Consider the following 10428-nt stretch of genomic DNA (forward strand, 5'->3'; position numbering starts at 1 on the left):
ACATTAGTCATATTAAAAATAAATTATTTTCAGTGAAAAAGTAACATTTTTAGGCTGTTCTCGCAAAAGTTGCTATTTATAAGTGATATTAAATAATGTGATAAAAGGTTACTGAGAAAAAATATGTCCACAAATGATAAATGATTTTGTGTATTATGTTGTAATAATGGAGAGCATGTATCTCAAATACAAAGGACAATAGAAATAGTCACATCATGTGAAGCTTTTTATCAAGAAAAAAGCTTCATAAAAGAGTAAATCTATCTAACTACCTCATGATAAATGTATAAGGAAAACACCAGATACATAGTGTACTTAAAAAAACAACAGATAGAATGTTTTTTACGTTGCTGTACTATTATACACTCATACACATTTCAGGAACTAATTAGGTACAAAAGTCGAGGATCGTCTATATAGACAGAGTAAATAAAGTTCATTATCTAATAATAAATAAAATGCTTTCCAATGTTTTCTTACTGTTCGTAGAATCAGAGACAAATTTCTTGTTTACATGTTTTAAGATGGCTTAGAAACTTGTAATATATATGTATATATACATAAACTAGTTATCATTAAGATTGAATCTTGGCAGTAAAGCAAAAAAATGTTAGTTATTATAATTTGAATCTTGGCAACTAAAAATGTCTTTCGAAGAAAATTTTAGTAAATCTCAGAAAGCTGCACTAACAAAATAATCTTGTCTTATATTTATTTCTTGTTACTAAATTAGAGCTCTACATTCCATGTAATTTTTACAAGTTATATAACAAATGTTGTTATATAGTGTGGATTGAGATTTGGATGGGAGCTCTAAAATAAGTTAAAAAACCAACCAACTAGGGAGCGGGGGGGGGGGCTATACTAGATGAACTATTAATTTTAACTTGTTATTATATCTAAGCCACTGTTTTGAAGAACAAAAATATTTTTGCTTTTACTGAAATGTACTCTAATTCCTTTATTAGATTTTCAAAAAGATCTAAAACGAACCTTTTGTAAAACAATTTAACAAATAAAATTATGAACACATTAGTGTATTTTACAAATACCTCCCTTAATAATTTTAACTATTATTTTTGAAAGATAAAAAACACATGGATTGGCGCATCAGCACACTTTGAACCGTTTCCGGGCCGCCTCTGTTAAAAATGTTAATAACACTATGCAGAAATGATTTTATAATATTAAATCAAAACATGAGTATGATGTGAATTTAGCTATTATGACAATCTTTACACCCTTATCTATATACGAGTTAAAATCTTGATAGTATACAAAGAGAAACAATAAGTCGAATCTTTCACATCGAATTTTTTTCTATCACATATAATTTGCATACTCGCTAATATATTTACACACTTAACACGTTAACATCAAACAGTGAAACTTTAATACAATATACGGTTTCAATATTCACACAGTGATTGTTATGGGTTTGAAATTTCACTATGCGTAGTGATTCAGTTTAGGTTTGTTGCGCGTGCAGTGGTCCCGTAAATGTAAGATCACGCGGCCAGTCGGGCTGGAGGTGGTCGCTCCGCAACGAAGTAGGAGAGGGGTGCACGGTGGCCGTGGCAGCCCGACGGAGAGGAGAGACATGGTGACTGAGCGCGCCGCTAGGAGCACCGGAGCTCCTTCAACGGCAGGGCACATTCGCCGGTTCCGTAATTCAATTCCTGAAAAATAATAGAATGATATATACCAAATATTTGGTCATATCAATAGTTCTCTCTATGAATCACATATGGTTTCAATGCAAAGCCCTTTGGTCCTGGTGTGATAAGACCATACAAATAGATTTGTACATGAAAGATTTACATACTAATTTCAGATGTAGATGTATTAGTGTATCCCGATAAGGGCTTATTTTTAGATATTAGGTAAAAATATATATCTATCGATGAAAATGTATTCCGATATGATCTAGCTGAAATGGCATATTTTTGAAAAACATTTTCGCGGTAGAGTAGAGACTCTTTTTTAGATTTTCTTTGTTGTTTTGAATTTCTGGTCATATCATTTTTTTGGGATTATTTTTGCCACAAGAACGATTTTATTAAATGGAAAAAATTATAAAAATGAGTATACAAAATGCATATGCTAGCAAAAAAAATTATATAATAGCCATAAAAAAACATTTTTTATAGTGATTTCAATAGAAAATTAAAAAAATATAGAGTTAAATAATAAACTTCAACTGAGTTTATTATGTATAAAAATATATTATAATCAATAAAAACGCCGTTAAAAAAGTTTTTACAAACACTGAATTTTGTAGAAAATTTTAATTTATGTGTGTAAAAACAAGAACTAATTGGAAAAAATATTAATACAGTAGTCATAAGTGTGTGATTATATTTACATATACATCGAGTTATGTTATCTCAAATATTGGTAAACAGTTAACAATAATAATTAGAATTTAACAGTCCCTGTACTGTTAAAAAACATATTTTTGAAGTATGCACAATAAAAACGGCTAGGATATTTTATATTCGTTTTCTCATTTTTTTATGTTAATTATCTGAAGTAGCTCATTATTAGTGATTTTTTATACCTAATATGTATTTATATTCTATTTGAATTAATTATTACAATATTCATGCATGAGATTAGGAAAATCTCAGAAAACATAATTTGTGATATGATAGAAATTTAATAACATAAAGGTGTATAGGGGATTCGAACAAAGGTCTTTCGGGTATTAGTCATTAAACCAAACTAAATTATGTCATTGGTATCTTTTAAAATTATCATAATGTTTTCTTCACAACAACTATGTGAATAGTTTTCAAATCCTAATTTCTTATCTAAGGTCAATGTAATCTAATAAGCAAAGTCCAAAATGAATGGTTCACGTACAAATTCACTAGCTTTCTAAAATCAAAGGTAGTTTTAAAGTATTTTTCCGATGCTTATTAATGTGAACCAACTTTATCATAAATATTAAACAATGATTATATACATACTCCATTATAATGAGCAGATGGGACATAAGTTGCCGGCGCAGCGCATCTTGCACAATGACGTCTCAAAGCTGGTCGCTGACGAGCCCCACCGCCACAGCGAATTGCAAATCTCAATTCCTATAAAGTAAAACAAAAATGCATATTACAATCACAGAAAATAACTACATGTAATAAAAAATTATGTATAAGCTAACCTGTCCCATTTCACTACATAAAGATTGCCGTCCTTGTGCAGCATTCTTCTTAGAGTTCCAGCAGAATTCTAATATTGCTACTAATATGGCTAGAGCGAGACCACACAGGAGTACCACAAAAACGCCACCTATAAACATAATACAAGATTCAATAAAAATATATAATAAAATACTATTAATTTTTTCTCCATTATTCGATAGTGGCATTTAATTATTTATATAGTAATATAAATATCATTCTATTTATACAAATATAACCTTTGTCTTTATGTTGCCACCATAATTGAAATTATATTGTCATTATATTCATCATACTTTTCGACACATACCAATATTTTGTACGCCGAGAGCGTTCGCTTTCGAGTCTTTGGATTTATCTTCTCTGTTGCAAACATCGCCTGTATTTTTCCACCACTTGTCGTATAAAATTTGAACTACGCCCTTTTCTTGTAAATGTAAAATGGCTAGAGATATCTTATCCCTCCATGGACTACTTTTGGCTGTTGCAATACCATATCCCTGAGAAAAATAAATAAAATTATACGACTTATAAAAAACTATTAGTATTAAGAATAATATATTAATAAACACACCTTTGAATCCAATAAGCCTCCTACTTGAGTCAAATTACAATCTCTCTGCACTCTATGATCTAACATAGTCGATTCCATTAGAAATGCATATCCTCCACCTAAAACTTTTTTGACGCCATCTTCATAAGTGGAGACGAATACAGACGGTTTTCTCGAATCCATATACTTCCACATGCGTTGATAGATATCAATTTTTGAATCCTGTGTAGTTTATAAATTTATATTATAGATATAGTTTTTTTTTCAAAATTCATTAGCATAGATTCTCATTTTTATGCACTATGAAAAATTAGTTCAATCGTGTCCTTTTTCATATATCAGTCTATGTACTTTATATTTATTATTACCTTATGTTCTAAATAAGTCTTTTAAAACTTATATTTTAACACGTATCTTTTTTCCTTATCTATCCAAGTGATGTAAATAGGCTTTTGCTATATTATAACTTATTGCATAACAACTTACTCTAAAAAAGCTCATCGTACTGCCACCGTTGAGCGTTCCGTACTGTATGACCGATTGTCCGGCAAGATCTGCTACCGTCTCAATCGGAGCAACAGTTCTTTCAACAGTAAGAAATGCAGCCAAATTTGCAGTATATGAAGATATTATTATCAGAGTAAAGAACCACCAAATTCCTCCTACTATTCTGGTTGACGTTGCCTATAAAATTGATATTGTTAATATTGCTATATAATTATATATTAAATGTATGTCTCACCTTTGGATTCAATCCAGATCCTTGTCGTAAGAACGTTCCAGTGATAAACCAGAATGAATTTGACACTGAAAATTGATTGGTAACTAGTCTAGACTCTCTGGCACATGGATGAGGATTTGACCTTTAATAGATATTAAATTTTGCAATTATATTTTAAACATATTTCACCTAAAATATATTTTATTGGAAGATTATTTTCTTAGTTAAACATACCATTCATATGGCGAAAATCTTGCCATAACGAATAACGTGAATGATACTAAAACATAGGCGGCTAGAACGTAAAACCATATCTCTATCGCTAACGGGTTTAAAAAGCTGAATAATCTCGTTGGTTGAGAAGTTGGCACCTTAAATATAACAATTATATAGTTTTTAATATAATAATCATATATAATTTATAATAGTAAACTCTCACTTTGAACAGAATCCCAATTCCTAGATTCATGAACGGCTTTGTGAAATCTATCACCGTTTCTCTAGCATAATTGATAGTCATCGATGCAACAGCTAAATCTGCTTTCTGTTAAGAATAATGAATCTGTTGTATATAAACTACATTTTAATTAACATTATGTATGTATTAAAAGTTAATAGTCATACGCCATCGACTAATTCTCGAACGATGCCATTCCACTCGTTTGTATCAGTATCAAGCACTCCGTACATATTATCAGGAACTAATTTGAGTTGATAACTGAAGCCGACTCTGGTAGCTATCCGCCTCAGCAAATCAATGCAAAATCCTTCGAACCTATCATTACCCTGAAGGTTCCATCCTTCTTTGACCATCACGTAAGGCTTTTCCTGTAAAGTATATAAAGCGTTAATAAAATATTTGATTCATGAATCATTGCTCTGTTTTATATACCTCTCTAGTGACCACGACTAATGTCACATTCGGTCCCGTTTCCGGCTTAAAAGCCTCCGGATTAGACAGTTCTAAACCTCCCCTAGGAGTCCACGTGCCGGCTGGTTCTAGAGAAGATCCTTGCAATCTCATCAATCGCAATCGCAGACCAGTGCGTCTTCCTTCCGTGAATTCAATTGGCCCGGTTATACCATGAGCACTCACCTTTAACATATAAAAGTTATAGTGAATCTATGATTATGTTTATAAAGGAAAGTTTACGTACAGAGCTGATGTAGTTGTATAATGTAAGTCCGTCATCCCAAGCGGAAGAAGTTTCACATGATAGATTCGACGGTCTAAGTGGAGATTGTAAAGCAGCTAGACCCAATGCTAGTACATGTACTGCATCGTATACTAATGCTGGTGTTGTCTATAATATATAGTTATTTGAGTCATTAGTCTTAATATAAAAAAGAGAAATGAGTATTATTTTAATAAACATCCAGATTTGTGTTTTAAAGTAAGCTATATTTATTTTTTTAATACATTTTGAAAATGGATCTACGTCTAATAACATAATATCTGGTTTTATAATATTCAAAGCCATTTGAGTATCCATAAATAATCAAAATGAGATTAAAACTCTTAAAATCCAATTATATTTTCCATAAGCATTAAATTTCCGATAGTGCATACTACTTTTATGGATTCGTTATCATTAAGTTTTTATATATAAATATATATATATATATATTGTATATAGCAAATAATAATAACCTCAATGTTTCCAGTTTTAGACAGTATACTAGATCCAATCGGGTGAAACGTTTCCATCTGCTGTAAAACTTCTCTAACGCGATCGCTATCCAAATCGACCAGTCTCCAACCGCTCATGTTTACTCGGTTAAAGTAAAAGTCTTCTAAATCAAATAACTCCATATCCTACATCATAAAAGATAGAATAAAGAGTTATTAATTTTAACTATATTCAATCACTACTCTTTGTTAGATATTTAATAATTAAGTACTTACAAAGGATGCAAATAAGTAATGATAACGATGACTATTCATTTGTAGTTGAAGGATCTAAAATTTATTAATATTTGAGTTATTAAATTGTACTTAATCATTGTTGTTATATTATATATAATATAATAACACATACTGCTCTAAAAAGTTTCTGTATATGTTCCGTGTTGGTGTCTATTATGATGTTTGTTATCTTCTTTGCTTTCAACTCGCTCAAAATCGGCCGGTATGAAGCAGGACCATCGCAACGTCGTATGTAAAGCTCTGTTCCTAAACGACTCAATGCTTGAAATCTAAATGCATCTGAATAAAACAATGCATAATATGAGTATTTATGATCGTATTTAGTAGTTCATCAATCAAATGATTACCAGAGTCTTCATATAAGATGGCAACCCTCGTCCAATTTAAATACGTCATAAAATCACCGAACGCTCTATCGAGCAGCGCTTGACTTGGAAATAAATTTATAGAAAACTCTCGAGGTTCTAAATGATCCGGAGAGGCCTCCATGTGAGGCACGTCCATCGCTTCACATAATCCTTGAACGGCACTACCCAACGGTTGTTCTTGTGGTCCAAACAAAGCTAATACTCCAGATTCTATCTGATTACATGCTGAAATAAATAAATTTATTTATTTATCTAAACCATTACATTAATTAATAAATTTAAAATAGTTACCTTTTTTAGTGACTCTGAACGAGTCTTTTTTAGGCACATATTGAATATCATAGACGAGTGTGCTCTGCGGTAGGAGTGCACGGTCTTTGTTTATTCTATAAACTGCATATTTAAAAGCTAATTCGGCAGTGCAACCTTTCATATTTTCGGAGAATATTGCGCCTGAAAATATAATCAATGTTTAATATATTTATTGTAAGTCTTCCGTTGTAATATGACAGGCCTAAGCCGAATGCGTTACAATGGGGTAAACACGATCAACAACTACTAAGTAAGTAGTGAGACACCAGACTGAAATCAATGTCTGTAAACCAGTAACTGTTATTACAGCTTACAAGCAATATATGTTTTAAGACATGTATTGATTTTATTTTAATTATTTAACACGATATGCATCTATGAGATGAGGAAAATCTAGGAATACATGATTTGTAAAGACCGATCGAAATTATAATTATATAATAATTACTAATACAGATCTTCTAGGTACTATAGAAATTGAAAAACACTAGGGTCCATATGAAATTCGAACCCAGGACTTTTGGGTATGAGTCTAATCGCTTATTGTACTGGTTATTGATTTAATTCAATAACTGGTTTTGAAAATTAGTTGACATTTACCTATTTTTATAACTGGTGGCAAAGCCGTTGTGATAATGATATGCACGAGCAATATCCAGCTGGGGATCGCGGTGTGCATTCTAGCAATGGTCGACAGACCATTTCCTTCTTTCTTTTGCACAATCACTCTCTATCCTGAAATATTAAATTTGATTATATAAATTGAATAACATTTGTTAGTAAATACCATAAATAAAAATAAGAACATTTTTTTATGTCAATCAGAAATATTATTTAAAGATTTATTTTGGAATTGACTTTTTAGACGTTTTGGAGGAATATTGTTGCAGAATTTATAAAATGACACTTTATTGAGTTGATCCATAATATTCTCAACAATAAAAACATGATTTAACATAAATATAAAATTCAAATATAAAATTTAGAAAGATAATAGAAAAATAAAAATTATGTAAATCATAATTTTATATATAATTAGATAATAATTGAAAATGTGTTTATTTATGTATATATTTTTTGTGATTATAATATAATTCTAAGCAGTGGTTTTAAACCATTTTCACAATAATCTATAAATTAAAAAATGAAGCATTTGTATATCTTATTACTATAATTAAAAATAAGATTGATTAAACATCACTTGATATAATTACTGGTCATTATATTATTTTAAGATTAGTCTTTTAAAACGATTTAATGCTATAAAATAAATAATAAATATACTTTTATTGGTTCTTCAATATTTTTACTTTAAAACATATTCTGTATTTATATAAATGCTTTTATTATAATTAGAAGTGATATTTGCTTCAGGAATACAAATGCAATGTTAATGAATAGGAATTTTATATATAAAAAAAATTTAGTTTAAAAATAAATTCAAGCAGGGCGTATCAACTTTGTACAAAAGTGTATATTCGAAATGAAATAATATATTACTATAAAATGGTGAGAATTAAGTGAAAAATAGAAAATAATAAATGTGTTAATTTATCAACGAGTGATTATAAAATATTTTTATTTTAAAATTTAAATAAAATTTTTAATTTAAAAATATTTTTTTAGATTTGTTAATTATATTATAAAGCTATACACGTCAATAATAAAAACACGTATATTTCGATAGAATTATAATTAACAGTGAATATTAATTTTTTTTTACAAAAATATAGAAATATAAATATGTATGTAAATGTATGTATACGTGTATTTGCTGAACACATTATACATTTAAGCAGTGGTAATCACTTTTTTTTTATAAATGAATACAATAAAAAAAAATGATTAAATATATTACTTGCTTTTTATTATTCTTATTATTAATATGATAACTTTTTTACAAGTATATAATTTACACATAGATTAAATACATATAAAGCATAAATTTAAGTCGCTGCTTCAGCGAAATGTATCACACACCAATACACATTCATCAACAAGTAACAACACAATCACGGATCCATTAATCTGGATTCTTTTGTAAGGATTCATTTGAATTCATTACACAAACACGATAAGTATAAGGCTGCGATTCATTAATGCAATTTTACCATAACGCATAAATACATTTTGAATTTTTTCACATGACAACACCGAAATGTTATATTTCACAATAAAATATTATACCATTTCGATAAATCGAATATTTCATTTAAAAAAATTCAATTTAAAACATAAATACACCGATATACGCTACAACGAACGATGTAATGAAATTTATTCGTATTTTTTCAATAATATTTATGAGCACGCCTCGCATGCAAATGCGAGTATTATTATTATTATACAGCGTCAGTACGAGTTTTGATGGGTGAAAATATAATTGAAAAATAAACGTTACAAACCATTATGATAAGGCGGTATCCGTCGCTTCCCCAATTGACGCGGAACCTCGTTTGCATTTAACGCCATTCGCGTTTAGCGCGCAGCCATGTCGCTCGGGGTTGAACAAGGAGTGCACTCTATTTTTTGCATTTTCCATCCAGGCTGTGATTGGGACGTGCGAAAATGCAAAAACACCAGCGGTTTCGATGTAGACACTAGAATTAAATTGTTGTACGAATGGGCGGCTGCCGGCGGTGACAAACTAGAGGGTGTAATCAAATAGGGGTAGATAAAGCGGCCCGCACACGCGCTGTACGTTTTCCGCACGCTCGCAATTTTCTCGGGTACTCTCGATTTTCACCAACAAAATATTATATTTTCTTTAATATAAAATAAAAATCAAATAAATAATGCGGCTTAAAACAAATGTTAATAATATTTCAAATATTTTTTTATGTTCATGATATATATTGCTATAATTTCGAATTTTGAAATATATTGTTATAAATCTATGAATGAACCAAGATTGATGACTATGTTTGCTTTAAATTATAGCTGAAGTCCTGCAAGACAGTTTACTCCGACTGTTCTTTTTGTCCAACCCATGAGCAAAAACAATGCGCGTATCGCAAGACAAATCGTAACATATTTGAGGTTTCATTGCATATATTTTCTATGTGTAGTATGTAAAAGTTATTTTAATACATACCATATAGTATGTATTAAAATAACTTTTTATGAGCATGAACTAGGACTGAATTAACATATAGATTAATTAAGGTAAAGCTTAGAAAATTACGCAAAAAAGAGCATCGTAGAGTTGCACGCTACACTGAGAATGAAGTACATAAAATAATATATTACCTTAATCTAAATTTAACAATAATATTGCTAACCCCTTTAGTGTAGTTTGATATCGATAATCAACATCAAATAGTGGTGGAGGAGAAAGGAGCAAAGCCTGTTTACAGTGAGAT

At 30.0% G+C, this 10428-nt stretch overlaps 1 protein-coding gene across 1 annotated transcript; it reads right to left on the reverse strand.

The window, feature by feature from the left end:
- Positions 1-1313: 1313 nt before the first annotated feature.
- On the reverse strand, positions 1314-9612 carry LOC148237950 (glutamate receptor ionotropic, kainate 2). The gene is made up of 19 exons (XM_088205048.1): positions 9472-9612; positions 7667-7801; positions 7046-7207; positions 6734-6979; positions 6499-6665; positions 6366-6419; positions 6111-6275; positions 5617-5763; positions 5352-5555; positions 5084-5287; positions 4899-5003; positions 4694-4830; positions 4481-4601; positions 4225-4422; positions 3760-3960; positions 3496-3685; positions 3167-3294; positions 2973-3089; positions 1314-1679 (listed from the first exon to the last, which is right to left on the reverse strand). The coding sequence occupies exons 2-19, from the start codon at positions 7743-7745 to the stop codon at positions 1620-1622; spliced, it is 2685 nt and encodes an 894-aa protein (XP_088061174.1). The 5' UTR covers positions 7746-7801; positions 9472-9612; the 3' UTR covers positions 1314-1619.
- Between the last annotated feature and the right edge of the window lie 816 nt (positions 9613-10428).

Source organism: Plectrocnemia conspersa, unplaced genomic scaffold, assembly GCF_051122295.1.
Source record: "Plectrocnemia conspersa isolate PC_06_02 unplaced genomic scaffold, ASM5112229v1 ptg000002l, whole genome shotgun sequence".
NCBI lineage: Eukaryota > Metazoa > Arthropoda > Insecta > Trichoptera > Polycentropodidae > Plectrocnemia > Plectrocnemia conspersa.